Source organism: Mesoplodon densirostris, chromosome 2, assembly GCF_025265405.1.
Source record: "Mesoplodon densirostris isolate mMesDen1 chromosome 2, mMesDen1 primary haplotype, whole genome shotgun sequence".
NCBI lineage: Eukaryota > Metazoa > Chordata > Mammalia > Artiodactyla > Ziphiidae > Mesoplodon > Mesoplodon densirostris.
Window position 1 is genome coordinate 93,113,866 of NC_082662.1, and position 17,870 is coordinate 93,131,735.

At 37.5% G+C, this 17,870-nt stretch overlaps 1 protein-coding gene across 1 annotated transcript in view; it reads right to left on the bottom strand.

Annotated features, from left to right (window-relative positions):
- The window catches only part of COL11A1 (collagen type XI alpha 1 chain), a 208,320-nt gene that overhangs the window by 86,076 nt on the left and 104,374 nt on the right, over positions 1 to 17,870 (bottom strand). The window contains exons 29-31 of the mRNA XM_060090201.1: positions 16,014 to 16,067; positions 13,991 to 14,098; positions 11,201 to 11,254 (exon numbers count right to left, since the gene is read on the bottom strand). Of these exons, the coding sequence (XP_059946184.1) occupies positions 11,201 to 11,254; positions 13,991 to 14,098; positions 16,014 to 16,067 (216 nt within the window). The remainder of the gene's footprint in view (positions 1 to 11,200; positions 11,255 to 13,990; positions 14,099 to 16,013; positions 16,068 to 17,870) is intronic.

Sequence of the window (17,870 nt, forward strand, 5' to 3'; positions counted from 1 at the left end):
AATTTATATTTCCTCCACAAGTCAGGAAAATTGTATATGAAGCCTTATGGGATTTGATGGACAAAACTTAGTATGAGCTGCTAAACTTCATTTTAGGACCTGTTTAGCAATATATTCTAATTCATGCTTATAGAGACCACTATGTGATCAACCTGAGGACAATTGTTAGGACATGTAATACTCACACAATGGGGGAAAATGTCTGCAAATGACATTTTTTGAAGGGCTTTCAAAGCCTTTTCTCTTTCTCTAGAGAGAATCACATAGTTATACCTGGTAGAATAATACTACGTGACTACTCTAGGAATCTGACAAGTGAGTATAATCCAATATGAAAGTAATTCACTTCTATCAAATTCAATTTGAGGACAAATATTCATCTGTCCTGAGTAGAACACAAACACATTTATAGAGACTCCATTCAAATAAATTGCTCTTATGCATCAATTTCAAGTTTAATAGATTTATTTTCTTACATGGTTTCTGCTCTTAGAAATTTATGGGAAATAGACAAAAATGTCCAATCCACCAACTAAACAGTTTGTAATATATGGGCATATTCTTCTTCTTTTCTCACATAAAAATTATCACCAAAATATACAGTTTCCATGAAAAGACATTATCTGCTTTTAAATGGAAAAAATAAACAGCCAACAACAGGCCAAAAAGTCAAAGGTTAATAGCGAAATTGGCTCTTTCAGTGAACTGAAAATTTCAAAATTATTTTAAATTGTTTTAAATATAAATGAATCCGACCTTAAATAGATTTTACTTTTTGAAATAGCTATCATTTCATAGTGCATATGGCAGTGCATCTTTTAAATACTCAGTATGGTTTATATTACTGGTAAAAGGTTGGATAAATTATATTGCCTAATTATAGTCCTTAAATTGCTTGAAAGGGATTAGCAGACGAATTTCACTTTTAGTACAATAAAGACTTAAATCTATTCAAAATTCATTGGCTTCCACATAGGAAAACATATGAAACTATCTTTGATCTTTGATGTATCCATCATTTTTTTTTTTTTTTTTTTTTTTTTTTGCGGTATGCGGGCCTCTCACTGTTGTGGCCTCCCCCGTTGCGGAGCACAGGCTCCGGACGCGCAGGCTCCGGACGCGCAGGCTCAGCGGCCATGGCTCACGGGCCCAGCCGCTCCGCGGCATATGGGATCCTCCCAGACCGGGGCACGAACCCGTATCCCCTGCATCGGCAGGCGGACTCTCAACCACTTGCGCCACCAGGGAGGCCCCCATTTTTTGTTTTAGAACTGAGAAACATAAATGTTTTTGACCATAGAAAAAAGTTATGAAGAAAAGAAATAGAAAAAAATAAAGACCAAAAATTCAGACATTTAGGTTAAAGGGTAAAAATAAAATGATTGATTCCTCTAGGAAGAAATATTTCAAGGAGGAAGATGGCAGAAGAGTAAGACACGGAGATCACCTTTCTCCCCAAAGATACATCAGAAATTCATCTACACGTGGAACAACTCCTACAGAACACCTACTGAACGCTGACAGAAGACCTCAGACCCCCCAAAAGGCAAGAAACTCCCCACATACCTGGGTAGGACAAAAGAAAAAAGAATAAACAGAGACAAAAGGACAGGAACGGGACCTGCACCAGTGGGAGGGAGCCGTGAAGGAGGAAAGGTTTCCACACACTAGAAGCCCCTTCGCGGGCGGAGACTGCAGGTGGCGGAGGGGGAAAGCTTCGGAGTAGCGGAGGACAGCACAGCAACAGGGGTGTGGAGGGCAAAGCGGAGAGATTCCGGCACAGAGGATCGGTGCCCTCAGGCACACACCAGCCCGAGAGGCTTGTCTGCTCCGCCGCCGGGGCGGGCGGGGCTGGGAGCTGAGGCTCGGGTATCGGCTTTCAGTCGGAGCACAGGGAGAGGACTGGGGCTGGCGGCAGGAAGAGAGCCTGAAGGGGTTAGTGCACCACGGCTAGCCCGGAGGGAGTCCGGGGAAAAAGTCTGGAGCTGCCGAAGAGGCAAGAGACTTTTTCTTCCCTTTTGTTTCCTGGTGCGCGAGGAGAGGGCATTAAGAGGGCTGCTTGGGCAAGCGCCGGAGACGGGCGCGAGCCGCGGCTAAAGGCGCGGACCCCGGAGACGGGCGTGGGACGCTGGGGCTGCTGCTGCCGCCGCCGCGGGGCCTGGGTGTGAGCGCGGGTCACTGTCCGCCCCGCCTTCCGGGGGGCCTGTGCACCCCTCCACTGCCGGGGTCCCGGGACCCGGGGACGGCTTTCCCGGGAAAGCGCACGGAGCGCCAGGGGCTGCTGCAACATCACGCCGGCCTCTGCCGCTGCAGGCCCGGCCCACACTGCGCGCCCCTCCCTCCCCTCTGCCTGAGGGAGCCAGAGCCCCCGAATCAGCGGCTCCTTTAAACCCGTCCTGTCCGAGCGAAGAACGGACGCCCTCCGGCGACCTACGCGCAGAGGCGGGGCGAGGTCCAAGGCTGAGACCCGGGAGCTGTGAGAGCAGAGAAGAGACAGGGAAATAAATCTCTCTGTGCAGCCTCGGAGGCAGCGGATTAAAGCTCCACGGTCCACTTGATGTGCCCTGCGTCTGTGGAGTGCATGAATGGACAGCGAATCATCCCAAATTGAGGAAGTGGACTTTGAGAACAAGATTTAAGACTTTCCCCCCTTTTCCTCTTTTTACAATGAACTATCCCAAATTAAGGAGGTGGACTTAGAGAGCAAGATTTCAGACTTCTCGCCCTTTTCCTCTTTTTACAACGAATTATCCCAAATTGAGGAGGTGGACTTGGAGAGCAAGATTTTTTATTTTTCCCCCTGCTCTCTTTTTGTGAATGTGTCTGTGTATTCTTCTGTGTAAGATTCTCTCTGTATAGCTTTGCTTCCACCATATGTCCCAGGGTTCTATGTGTCAGGTTTCTTTTCAATAATTATTTTTTAATTTTAATAACGCTACTATATTTCATACTTTATTCTATTTTACTTTACCTGCTCTTTCTTTTTTTCCTACCTTCCCTTCCTCCCTCCCTCCCTCCGCCCCTCCATTCCTTCTTTCTCTCTTTCTTTCCTTCATCCCTCCCTCCTTTCTTTCTTTCTTTGCATCCTTCCTCCCTCCCTCCCTCTTTTCTTTCTTTCTTTCTTCCTTCCTTCCTTTCTTTCCTTCTTCTATTCTTTCTATCTCTCTTTCTTTCTTCTACTAATTCTTTCTTTCTACATTTTCTCCCTTTTATTCTGAGCCGGGTAGATGAAAGGCTCTTGGTACTGCAGCCAGGAGTCAGTGCTGTGCCTCTGAAGTGGGAGAGCCAACTTCAGGACACGGGTCCACAAGAGACCTCCCAGCTCCACATAATATCAAGCAGCGAAAATCTCCCAGAGATCTCCATCTCAACACCAGCACCCAGCTTCAGTCACTGACCAGAAAGCTACAGTGCTGGTCACCCTATGCCAAGCAACTAGCAAGGCAGGAACACAACCCCACCCATTAACAGAGAGGCTGCCTAAAAACATAATAAGGCCACAGGCACCCCAAAACACACCACCAGACGTGGACCTGCCCACCAGAAAGACAAGATCGAGCCTCAACCACCAGAACACAGGCACTAGTCCCCCCCACCAGGAAGCCTACACAACCTACTGAAACAACCTTAGCCTCTGGGGACAGACACCAAAAACAACGGGAACTACGAACCTGCAGCTTGCAAAAAGGAGACCACAAACACAGTAACATAATCAAAATGAGAAGACAGAAAAAGACACAGCAGGTGAAGGAGCAAGATAAAAATCTACCAGAACTAACAAATGAAGAGGTAATAGGCAGTCTACCTGAAAAAGAATTCAGAATAATGATAGTAAAGATGATCCAAGATTCTATTTCCAAGATCCAAAATCTTGGAAAGAGAATAGACAAAATGCAAGAAACAGTTAACAAGGAACTAGAAGAACTAAAGATGAATCAAGCATCGATTAAAAACACAATAAATGAAATGAAAAATACTCTAGGTGGGATCAATAGCAGAATAACTGAGGCAGAAGAACGGATAAGTGAGGTGGAAGATAAAATAGTGGAACTAACTAAAACAGAGCAAAATAAAGAAAAAAGAATGAAAAGAACAGAGGACAGTCTCAGAGACCTCTGGGACAACATTAAACACACCAACATTCGAATTATAGGGGTTCCAGAAGAAGAAGAGAAAAAGAAAGGGACTGAGAAAATATTTGAAGAGATTATACTTGAAAACTTCCCTAATATGGGAAAGGAAATAGTTAATCAAGTCCAGGAGGCACAGAGAGTCCCATACAGAATAAATCCAAGGAAAAATACGCCAAGACACATATTAATCAAACTGTCAAAAATTAAACACAAAGAAATCATATTATAAGCAGCAAGGGGGAAAAAAAATAACACACAAGGGAATCCCCATCAGGATAACAGCTGATCTCTCAGCAGAAACTCTACAAGCCAAAAGGGAGTGGCAGGACATAATTAAAGTGATGAAGGAGAGAAACCTGCAACCAAGATTACTCTACCCAGCAAAGATCTCATTCAGATTTGATGGAGAAATTAAAACGTTTACAGACAAGCAAAAGCTGAGAGAGTTCAGCACCACCAAACCAGCTTTAAAACAAATGCTAAAGGAACTTCTCTAGGCAAGAAACACAACAGAAGGAATATACCTACAATAACGAACCCAAAGCAATGAAGGAAATGGGAATAGGAACATACATATCAATAATTACCTTAAATGTAAATGGTTTAGATGATCCCACCAAAAGACATAGACTGGCTGAATGGATACAGAAACAAGACCTATATATATGCTGTCTACAAGAGACCCAATTCAGACCTAGAGACACATACAGATTGAAAGTAAGGGGATGGAAAAAGATATTCCATGCAAATGGAAATCAAAAGAAAGCTGGAGTAGCAATTCTTATATCAGACAAAATAGACTTTAAAATAAAGACTATTAGAAGAGACAAAGAAGGACACTACATAATGATCAAGGGATCGATCCAAGAAGAAGATATAACAATTGTAAATATTTATGCACCCAACATAGGAGCACCTCAATACATAAGGCAAATACTAACAGCCATAAAAGGGGAAATTGACAGTAACACACTCATAGTAGGGGACTTTAACACCCCACTTTCACCAATGGACAGATCACCCAAAATGAAAATAAATAAGGAAACACAAGCTTTAAATGATACATTAAACAAGATGGACTTAATTGATATTTATAGGACATTCCATCCAAAAACAACAGAATACACATTTTTCTCAAGTGCTCATGGAACATTCTCCAGGATAGATCATATCTTGGGTCACAAATCAAGCCTTGGTAAATTTAAGAAAATTGAAATTGTATCAAGTATCTTTTCTGACCACAATGCTATGAGACTAGACCTCAATTACAGGAAAAGATCTGTAAAAAATACAAACACATGGAGGCTAAACAATACACTACTCAATAACGAAGTGATCACTGAAGAAATCAAAGAGGAAATAAAAAAATACCTAGAAACAAATGACAATGGAGACACGATGACCCAAAACCTATGGGACGCAGCAAAAGCAGTTCTAAGGGGGAAATTTATAGCAATACAATCCCACCTTAAGAAACAGGAAACATTTCGAGTAAACAACCTGATGCTGCACCTAAAGCAATTAGAAAAAGAAGAACAAAAAACCCCCAAAGTTAGCAGAAGGAAAGAAATCATAAAGATCAGATCAGAAATAAATGAAAAAGAAATGAAGGAAACGATAGCAAAGATCAATAAAACTAAAAGCTGGTTCTTTGAGAAGATAAACAAAATTGAGAAACCATCTGCCAGACTCATCAAGAAAAAAAGGGAGAAGACTCAAATCAATAGAATTAGAAATGAAAAAGGAGAAGTAACAACTGACACTGCAGAAATACAAAAGATCATGAGAGATAACTACAAGCAACTCTATGCCAATAAAATGGACAACCTGGAAGAAATGAACAAATTCTTAGAAATGCACAACCTGCCAAGACTGAATCAGGAAGAAATAGAAAATATGAATAGACCAATCAAAAGCACTGAAATTGACACTGTGATTAAAAATCTTCCAACAAACAAAAGCCCAGGACCAGATGGCTTCACAGGCGAATTCTATCAAACATTTAGAGAAGAGCTAACACCCATCCTTCTCAAACTCTTCCAAACAATTTCAGAGGAAGGAACACTCCCAAACTCATTCTACAAGGCCACCATCACCTTGATACCAAAACCAGGCAAGGATCACAAAGAAAGAAAACTACAGGCCACTATCACTGATGAACATAGATGCAAAAATCCTCAACAAAATACTAGCAAACAGAATCCAACAGCACATTAAAAGGATCATACACCATGATCAAGTGGGGTTTATTCCAGGAATGCAAGGATTCTTCAATATACGCAAATCAATCAATGTGATACACCATATTAACAAGTTGAAGGAGAAAAACCATATGATCATCTCAATAGATGCAGAGAAAGCTTTCGACAAAATTCAACACCCATTTATGATAAAAACCCTGCAGAAAGTAGGCATAGAGGGATCTTTCCTCAACATAATAAAGGCCATATATGACAAACCCACAGCCAACATTGTCCTCAATGGTGAAAAACTGAAACCATTTCCACTAAGATCAGGAACAAGACAAGGCTGCCCACTCTCACCACTCTTATTCAACATAGTTTTGGAAGCTTTAGCCACAGCAATCAGAGAAGAAAAGGAAATAAAAGGAATCCAAATTGGAAAAGAAGAAGTAAAGCTGTCACTGTTTGCAGATGACATGATACTATACCTAGAGAATCCTAAAGATGTTACCAGAAAACTACTAGACCTAATCAATGAATTTGGTAAAGTAGCAGGATACAAAATTAATGTACAGAAATCTCTGGCATTCCTGTACACTAATGATGAAAAATCTGAAAATGAAATCAAGAAAACACTCTCATTTACCACTGCAACAAAAAAATAAAATATCTAGGAATAAACCTACCTAAGGAGACAAAAGACCTGTATGCAGAAAATTATAAGACACTGATGAAAGAAATTAAAAATGATACAAATAGATGGAGAGATATACCATGCTCCTGGATTGGAAGAATCAATATTCTCAAAATGACTCTACTACCCTAAGCAATCTACAGATTCAATGCAATCCTTATCAAACTACCATGGGCATTTTTCACAGAACTAGAACAAAAAATTTCAAAATTTGTTTGGAAAAGCAAAAGACCCCAAATAGCCAAAGCAATCTTGAGAATGAAAAACGGAGCTTGAGGAATCAGGCTCCCTGACTTCAGACTATACTACAAAGCTACAGTAATCAAGACAGTGTGGTACTGGCACAAAAACAGAATGATAGATCAGTGGAACAGGATAGAAAGCCCAGAGATAAACCCACGCACATATGGTCAACTTATCTTTGATAAAGGAGGCAGGAATGTACAGTGGAGAAAGGACAGCCTCTTCAATAAGTGGTGCTGGGAAAACTGGACAGGAACATGTAAAAGTATGAGATTAGATCATTCCCTAACACCATACACAAAAATAAGCTCAAAATGGATTAAAGACCTAAATGTAAAGCCAGAAACTATCAAACTCTTAGAGGAAAACATAGGCAGAACACTCTATGACATAAATCACAGCAAGATCCTTTTGGACCCACCTCCTAGATAAATGGAAATAAAAACAAAGATAAACAAATGGGACCTAATGAAACTTCAAAGCTTTTACACAGCAAAGGAAACCATAAACAAGACCAAAAGACAACCCTCAGAATGGGAGAAAATATTTGCAAATGAAGCAACTGACAAAGAATTAATCTCCAAAATGTATAAGCAGCTCATGCAGCTCAATAGCAAAAAAACAAACAACCCAATCCAAAAATGGGCAGAAAACTTAAATAGGCATTTCTCCAAAGAAGATATAGACTGCCAACAAACACATGAAAGAATGCTCAACATCATTAATCATTAGAGAAATGCAAATCAAAACTACAATGAGATATCATCTCACACCAGTTAGAATGGCCATCATCAAGAAATCTAGAAACAATAAATGCTGGAGAGGGTGTGGAGAAAAGGGAACACTCTTGCACTGCTGGTGGGAATGTGAATTGGTACAGCCACTATGGAGAACAGTATGGAGCTTCCTTAAAAAACTAAAAATAGAACTACCATATGACCCAGCAATCCCACTACTAGGCATATACCCTGAGAAAACCATAATTCAAAAAGAGACATGTACCAAAATGTTCATTGCAGCTCTATTCACAATAGCCCGGAGCTGGAAACAACCTAAGTGTCCATCATCGGATGAATGGATAAAGAAGATGTGGCACATATATACAATGGAATATTACTCAGCCATAAAAAGAAACGAAACTGAGCTATTTGTAATGAGGTGGATAGACCTAGAGTCTGTCATACAGAGTGAAGTAAGTCAGAAAGAGAAAGACAGGGCCTCCCTGGTGGCGCAAGTGGTTGAGAGTCCGCCTGCCGATGCAGGGGATACGGGTTCGTGCCCCGGTCTGGGAGGATCCCATATGCCGCGGAGCGGCTGGGCCCGTGGGCCATGGCCGCTGGGCCTGCGCGTCCGGAGCCTGCGCGTCCGGAGCCTGTGCTCCGCGACGGGGGAGGCCACAGCAGTGAGAGGCCCGCATACCGCAAAAAAAAAAAAAAAAAAAAAAAAAAAAAAAAAAAAAAAAGAAAGAGAAAGACAAATACCGTATGCTAACACATATATATGGAATTAAAAAAAAAATGTCATGAAGAACCTAGGGGTAAAACGGGAATAAAGACACAGACCTACTAGAGAATGGACTTGAGGATATGGGGAGGGGGAAGGGTAAGCTGTGACAAAGCGAAAGAGAGACATGGACATATATACACTACCAAACTTAAGGTAGATAGATAGTGGGAACCAGCCGCAGAGCACAGGGAGATCAACTCGGTGCTTTGTGACTGCCTGGAGGGGTGGGATGGGGAGGGTGGGAGGGAGGGAGATGCATGAGGGAAGGGATGTGGGAATGGATGTATATGTATGAGTGATTCACTTTGTTATAAAGCAGAAACTAATAAAAAAAAAGAAATATTTCTCTCTAGTCATTCTGGTCCTTTTTGTAAATAAAAATAAGTCAATGAATATTGAATAGAGGATTGACTTGAGAAACCAGAAAAAGATAAAAATGTCAAATAAACAGTTAATAGAAAATTGTACTCATTCATGTAACATGTAAAAAAAGTTTTCCATTTTTAAATCTAAACACTACCACATTGCAATTCAATTTAGTAATTAGATAAAAAATTACCGAATAATCTAAGAATAGTTTAAAGTTGTGGGTTATGAAGTAAATATCTTCTTTTACTCAAAGCACTTGTTAAAATGCCTGACATTTGAAAGACAGGTAACTACGTGACAGGACAATGTATTAGAGACAGTATTTAAAAGGTAAAAATTATTAATCAGTGTTCTAAATGTAGGCAGAAACATATGAATGATGCTTGCATTATTTTAAAATCATAGATTAAATGAATCTTATTTTAGAAAGGCTCAATTACCTCCTAGCATACAAGGCAATATATTCTAGAAATTCAGTGAAATATTATAGGACAAAACCACTTAGCAAGCCTAAAATACTGTTGTCACATGATGATAAGTCACAAGTGCATGCAGTGCACATTAGTCAGGAGGGAGGGTATTTTTGTCTCTCATTGTTTATCTGTGAAACTTATTAAGAAATATATACTTGGGGATTATTATACCCAACCAGGAGGTATTTATTTATTTATTTATTTTTGCTGTACGCAGGCTTCTCACTGTTGTGGCCTCTCCCGTTGTAGAGCACAGGCTCCGGACGCGCAGGCTCACCGGCTATGGCTCACGGGCCTAGCCGCTCCGTGGCATGTGGGATCTTCCCGGACCGGGGCACGAACCCATGTCCCCTGCATCGGCAGGCAGACTCTCAACCACTGCGCCACCAGGGAAGCCCAGGATGTATTCTTATATACTAAACCTGTCTAGCCTGAATGGATCAAACAGGGACAGATAGATGACAAATATATAGGTAGCTAAATAATAGATAGATAAATAGATAGATAATCTCATGTGCATATAATTACCTTAATATTAAGAACCAAAATTTCCATATTAAATCATTTAACCATTTAATGTAACTAGTCAATACATCAAATGCAGCCTTAGAAAAGTTTTATAATTAGCTCGAGGAAAATTAGTACACCAAGGTAAACATGTATTTTTAAAACATCTTCTTTTTGCTTAAAATATGTATATTTCAAATAGTCAAAAATAAAATTTGAGTGCATTGAGTGCATGGGTTGAATGGTGCCCCTGCAAAAGATATATCTAATATCCAAGTGTTCTAGAATCTGCAAATATTACTTTATTTGGAAAAAGTGGTCTTTGTAGATGTGATTAAGTTAAGGATTTTGAAATGAGAATATACTGAATTATCCAAGTAGCCTTTAAATCCAATGACAAGTGTCTTTATAAGAAGAGAAGATACAGACACAGACAAAAATCCGTGTGGAGAAGGGGTCGGAGATTGCACACAAGCCAAAAAGTGCCTGGGGCCACCAGAAGATCGAAGAGGCCAGGACAGATTCTCCCACAGGGCTTTTGGAGGGAGCATGGGCCTGCTGACACCTCGATTTTAGACTTCTGGCCTCCAGAACTGTAACAAAGTCAATTTCCATTGTTTTAAGTCACCAAGTTTGTGGTGATTTGTTACAGTAGCCCTAGGAAACAAGTTCTGTGGAAATGAGGGAAAATAAAGAGGATGAAAGAAGAATCATTCTTTTAAAAAAATATAAGTGGTAATTCAAACCTTCAGGGTACCAGAAAGGAAATCAAAAGCTATTATCCATCACTTAAAGCTTCTATATATATTAACATACTGCCCTGGAATAGTCCTTATTCCACTGACAAAGAAGTGGCTGACTGTGCCTTCCTTTCATGAGTCTGTCTCTAAAATACTCCAATCCAAAAGCACCTAGGATCTCTGAACTCTCTGCACTCCAGGTGCCCACACTGCCTCTGACTTTCCCTTATAAGAATATATTTTAAGGATTCATCATCTCTATATTACAAACTGAAAGGTAACCATAGATGATTAATTTTAAGTGTATCTACAAAAGGTTGATAAACTGTAAAAATCCAGCTAATTACTTTACCTTTGGACCTTGTCTTCCTGGATATCCTGGTAATCCTGGAACACCAAGTTTCCCCTAAAGTTAAAATAATAATAATAATAATACTGATCAATTCTAAGATGAATTAAGTTTAAATGATGATTTTAGTCATTTTTCTAGAAGTTAGAACCACATATTTGCACATTTGAAACGAAGATTTGCAAGTTTTTGCCATTCTTTACTTTCATTATATTTCTTAATTTGAATAGGGAAAATAATGTTGCTAATGCTATAATGTTCACTAACTTAACCTCTGTTGTCTAAGTGATAGTGCCTTCTTTAGTGACATAGAACACTGAGTAAAAAGAATTCTAGACTGTTTGTGAGCTAAAGAATATGCTAAGAAATCACCTAAGTTTTATGAACATTAAATACTATTTAAAATTAATGGATGTAGTTAGAACTGCATGTAGATCTTATCATTCCAACTAAAGGTAATCTATTTGATAAAATTATTTCATTTCTCACTGTAAATATAAAGCAAGCAATCATAAGTTAACTTTTTTTTGCTGAGTATGGAAAGTTTAAATAACTATACTAAGAAATTTGAACCTGAATTTTGAGCAAAGTTTCTTCTTTTATTCAAATGTCTGAATAAATTGGGTTAATAAATACTAAATGGTGAGAGATATAGCTAAATAATGATTTTTGTGGAGTGTTCATTCCTACAGGTGGGAACTTGAATATGCAGCTATTTTCTTCCAGTTCAATGAGATTACCTCTCAATCTGAAAGTGCTGAAACATGATAGATTACAGTGAAGCCCGAAGATATAACAAATACTAAGAGGTTTAAAATGCTAAACTAACAAAATTGGCCCCTTGAACAAAGCATTAAATTAAAAACATGAGTAGAGAGAAAATAAAATTAAAATAAATGAATTGAATAAAATATGTTTGTGGAATTTTACTGTGACATTTTCCTTAAGAACTTATGAAAGCACATTTCATATATAAAATATTATTTATCAAAGTCTTAAACATTAACAGACACATAGTATCATTATTTCCCATGTGCATTTAATGAAATAAGAATAAAAACAGACAAGTTCAAATTACTATATATAAAACATTAATAGATGAGCAGGATTTTATGAAAAAATAAATATTTTACTGGATGAAGCAAGGCAAGAAATTAGAAATATAGTTTATGACCTTGTTATTATAGGTTGAACTAAACATTTGTCTGATTCATGATCAACACTGCATAGGTAAGCAGTCTTCACATGGAAAACATTCAAACAAGGCTTAAGAAGCATACTTATAATGATGTACCCTTGGATAGAGTAAGTTATCACAGCTGGTTTTATGCTACTGATTTCAAGGTTAATAAAATTCTCTAATTATTATCAGAAAACTTTTGTAGTCTATGTTAATACTACATTAGAATGTAAATTCATTCATTTTAGAGTCATTTAAAAATAAATCCAGACAGAAAATTTCTTTGTATTTTCAGTGTGGTGATAAGCAACTTCAATAAAAGGGAAAATTCTAATGAAAGGGGAAAGATGAAGCACTGTGGGGTAAAGTCCTGATGCCTCAGAATAGTTTGTGGGACCGTTTACACAGAATATAGTGGGGTTGAGAAAAGAGGAAGGTCCTAGAGTATCCTTAACTATTGGCAAGTGAGCACTTTAAGTAGAAGAGTCATAGGCCTTGTAAGCCCTTATTCCCCCAACCTTATCTTTTCCCTCCATTGCCTAAACACAATGACATTATTCATCAGTTTACAAACCACAACTAAGAGTACGAAACTGTAGAAGAACTACTATATCAGATGACTCATAATGACATGAGGAAATGATTTTTTATTTGTCTAGTCACAATTCTTATATAATCCTTATATATTTTCCTTGTGGGACAGGATGGTAAGGGGCAGAGATGACAATTTTCTTACATAGCATGGAATTTCCATATTTATAGAATAATGGCATGCTCACTATAAAAACTGGAGAATAGTCATATTTACAAAAAAAAAGGAAATCATTTGATTTGTATCACCTAGAGATAATTATTATTTATATTTTCCTTCAGGGTACATAATCAGAAAGCACTTGTCATATATATTTCTAGTTTTGTCTTAATTTAACTTCAGGTTCATTATAAGACTTTTACAATATCACTAAATATTCTATGAAGGTATAATTTTAATGTTGCCTAATATCCTATCTAAATGTAAGTATAATGATTGCAAATATTTTTGACATAATGCATATAGCCCAGTGGCTCTTAAAGCAATGAATATTAATATTATCTGGGGATATTTTAAAACATAGAGATGCTTGAGTTAACCCCAGATTAAAATTAAAACCTTTTCAAGTTTGGCCTGAACATCAGTATTTTTAAAAACATTTATCCTGTAAAAATATATGTTTATGTGGAAAGAGTGAAAAAAAGGATATTTTAGTTTGAGGGCCAAAGATGATTCAAGTTGTTTGAAAATAATAAGTAGACCATCTTTGATTGGTTCTTTCAGGCTTCATTAATCACACTCAAATTGTGCACTTTTAATATTGAAGAGCATTAAGAGTGGTTGATTCTACATGGCCAATGGAAGCAGAAGGGACTAGAAAATAAGGAAGAGTGAAAGAGGATAAATGTACCCGTCTCATGATTATACTTCTAAGTAGTAAAATGGATATGAAACTGAAATTCAAAAAATTGAAATTCAATAAAACCCTTTAGATTTACATCACAGGTGATTAAAAACACCCTAAAATCACAGTGAAGCATCATCTACAAGAGGACCTGTGAATATAAAGTTGCTCCCTAACCTTCTCTCCTGCTTGACCAGCAGGACCGGGGTCTCCGGTGGGACCTGATCGACCTTTGGGGCCTTCAGGGCCATCTTCTCCTCTTGGACCTACTTGACCAACTTCCCCCTGAAACACAGAGTAACAATGTTCTTGTAATTTAAAATATCTTGGAGACTGAATGGCAGAAATTATAGTCTATCAAAAAGTTATATTCTTCAACTCTTGGTTTGTTTACTCACATATTACATATGACAAAGAGGCTTGAAAGTATTTGATTTCATCAATCTTTCCATTAATAAATAAACTACTCAATGCAGTCTGAAAGTTGAAAAACTACAGAAGCCCTATGGTGCCATGTATCACATTAAATTAATTTTAATACATTATGTTGCAGAAAGAGAGAGGGAGAGAAAAAATAAATAAGAATCAAAATTAGACACAGTAGGTTGGCTGAACTATAGGTTGCTACACCAAAATATGCCACTTTGGCATAAGGATTATTTTGAACTGAAGGCAATTGAAAAGAAGTAGATACAAAAAATGTTCTCTACCCACCCCATACTTGCTTAAAAGCAGGACATAAATTTGCAAAGGTGTCTTTCCTCCCCTCTCTACTAGAAAGGACAAAAATTAATCACTAGTGATAACTAAACCCTTCCCAGTCCAGAGACAGAAGCAGGTACCAGTGGAATCTACCTATGCAACAAACTTTACAACTAGCATTTATATACCATTAGTTTCCCATATTCCCATAGCCTTCCCACAATTTACAGTACTAGAAACTCGAAGTCCTTTTCCTGCTCAAAATTTATTGTTCCTTTGCTAAAATGCTATACAAGCCCCAGTTGTAACCACTCTTTTTAGTTACTCATCATGAGTGTTCCCATATATAATCATGATACATATGCTAGCAAACTTCTGTTTACTTTTCTCTTGTTCATCTGTCTTGTGTCAGTCTAACTTTACAGGGCACCAGCCTGAGAACCTATCAGGGTAATAAGGAATATAAATGTTCCTCCCAGATGATACCAACTTTAGAAATCACCGTTTGGAACACAAGAAAAATGTCTCTGTTTTAAACTTGGCTTTCGCATTTCAGGTATTAGGAACTGGAATGTGTAAGTTATTGCCCCTATCCCGGACACAGGCTTTCTATGCATTTTAGGAAAATAAGTATTCTATAGTATCATTTTTTGCTTAAATTTATTAGATACTATTATGCTAGTTATAAAATAAATCTTCCCAATAAAATTTAATTTACTTTAGGTGACACAATTTTGTTTTCAGGGTACTCATTAACAGAAAAACAGTGTACTATTTCTACATTTAAAAATTCAAGACAGGGGCCTCCCTGGTGGCGCAAGTGGTTGAGAGTCCGCCTGCCGATGCAGGGGATACGGGTTCGTGCCCCGGTCTGGGAGGATCCCATATGCCGCGGAGCGGCTGGGCCCGTGAGCCATGGCCGCTGAGCCTGCGCGTCCGGAGCCTGCGCGTCCGGAGCCTGTGCTCCGCAACGGGGGAGGCCACAACAGTGAGAGGCCCGCATACCGCAAAAAAAAAAAAAAAAAAAAAAAAAAAAAAAAAAAAAAATTCAAGACAACTATATAGTGAACATTCATAAAAGTTGCAGATACAGTTTCCATGCAGCATAGCTCACTATATGTGAACAAAATTTAAAACAAATCTATTGAATTAATTATATAAAACAATTTGATCATCATTTTAGAAAATATCTGTAAACAATAATACCATATATATAATATACTATATATTATGTATATTATATATATATATATATATATATATATATATATATATAAAAAACTATGGATATTCTGGGACATATAGAGATTTAACATAACATCTAAAAAACAACTGATACTATATTATCTCTACAAAAATTAAACACCTAATCGTCATATAAAAATGGAAGTGAAAAATATCACAGGTAGTACATTTTTATTTATCCTGTGTTTGCAATATTTAATTATAAGAATAAACATACAAATGTATGTATTAGTGCAAATTTCTTTCTACTTACTCTGTCACCTTTAAGACCCATGTCCCCTTTGAATCCTGGAAAACCATCTTCACCCTAAAAAGTATAAGTAATAAAATAAGTGTTTAATCAATTGTTTCTATGAATCTAAAATATGGCTATACAAATTATGAGAACTGGTAATTAGGAAAAATTGTTCTGAGAAATATGTACCTTAGTTGTGAAACCTCCTCTTCCCTATTTTAACCCTTTATCCCCAGTATTCTCCCATTTTCCCATAATTAATGCTTCTAAGTTACCAGAAAAGTTTTCACAAATGTGTCCATTGAATCTTCTCTATCTTATGGGGGGGGATAACCATTTTCTTATAACAACATGTATCCTATGTTATTTGAACAAAGAAAAAGTAAAAATTTAATTAACTATATTAACTTTGGATTATAAGAACTCTGGACAACCAAATAAATTGTCTTTAATTCACTGATATATAACTAAGAATTTTATATCATTGATTTTGTCTACTGTGCTTTAGATAAATGTCTTCTGACTCAACTTGTTCTCTAATTACAATCTCTCTTCAGGTGAAGAATAAGCAAATTAATATTATCCTTAACGTGTAAATAGTATAGACTGCTTATCGTCACATCATATGCACAAACAAATGATGCTGAAAACTGGGCATCGTTTAGCAAAGAGAGGAGAAATTTTGACTATGAAAATATTTCCTGTCATTTTTACTATATGCAGACTTTTAAGATAAGCTTCATCAATAACCTTCCTGTCTCTTAATTTCAAGAAGAAATTTAAATTCCTAAGGAATAATCATTCATGTATTCAATAGCATTAATTGAGCAATAACTCTGTTCAGAGTATTGTGGAGTAGTTTGAAGTTTTTGTTTTACCAATGATTTGTATTAATTTTGGTACAGATGGAATAGAATGGGTGTTTAGAGAAGAAAGACATGAGGATGATGATAATGATGATGATGTGTTGTGCTGGTGCTTGTTCTGGTGAAGCAAGAAGTGACTTTGGAGATTTGAGGGGTACCTCAATTAGTAGTTGGAGAATAAGTATTCATGTATTCAATAGCATTAATTGACTTGCAGAGTTTGAGAAAAAGTCATGTCAGACCAGGTCTGAGAACAGAGCTGAGAAGATTAGTTCCTTCACATCCACATCCTGCTGCCAACTGACCTCTACAAAACATAAAACTGATCACATCAGTTTTTGCTTTAAAATACTTCAGTGGTTCCAAAGTGCTAATGATGAATATAAGCTGCCAACCCCCCTCTCCTTCCTACCATGATCTAGGCTTTGTTCACCTCTATAGTCTTATCTTTGGTCTTAAATCCCCTCTCTACTTCCATCCAACACACTGGGACTGATTTTAGAAAAACTGAATTACCTGTATTTCCATTTGTAATTCTTGCATTGGTTGACTACTTACACATACACACACATCTGCAAATCCTTTACCTTCTCTGGCTACCTGGTGATACTTTCCTCTTCTTTTAGGAGTTAGTTCATGATTCTGCTATGAAGTTTTCCATGACCTCAATCTTTCCCCCTTAAAATTAACCTCTTTGTCCTGTGTGCCCCACTGAACATTTAGTATTATAAGATAACATCCTGCACTTAATAGATCATAGGTCTCTTTCTTTCTACTAAATAGTCAAAACCAAGAATCATGCCTAATTAACCTCTTAATCTCCAGTGCCTAGTACATTTTGACCCTCGAAAATCATGATATTTAATAAACTTTTATTAAATGTACATTTGGAATCATCATTGCCTCAGTGCTAGTTTGGTAAGTATGCTAAGGTCCAGAAAATATCAGGTTATGATGGATATATGAGACTTAGACTTGGAAAAGGAATCCAATCTGATATCCTATCTAA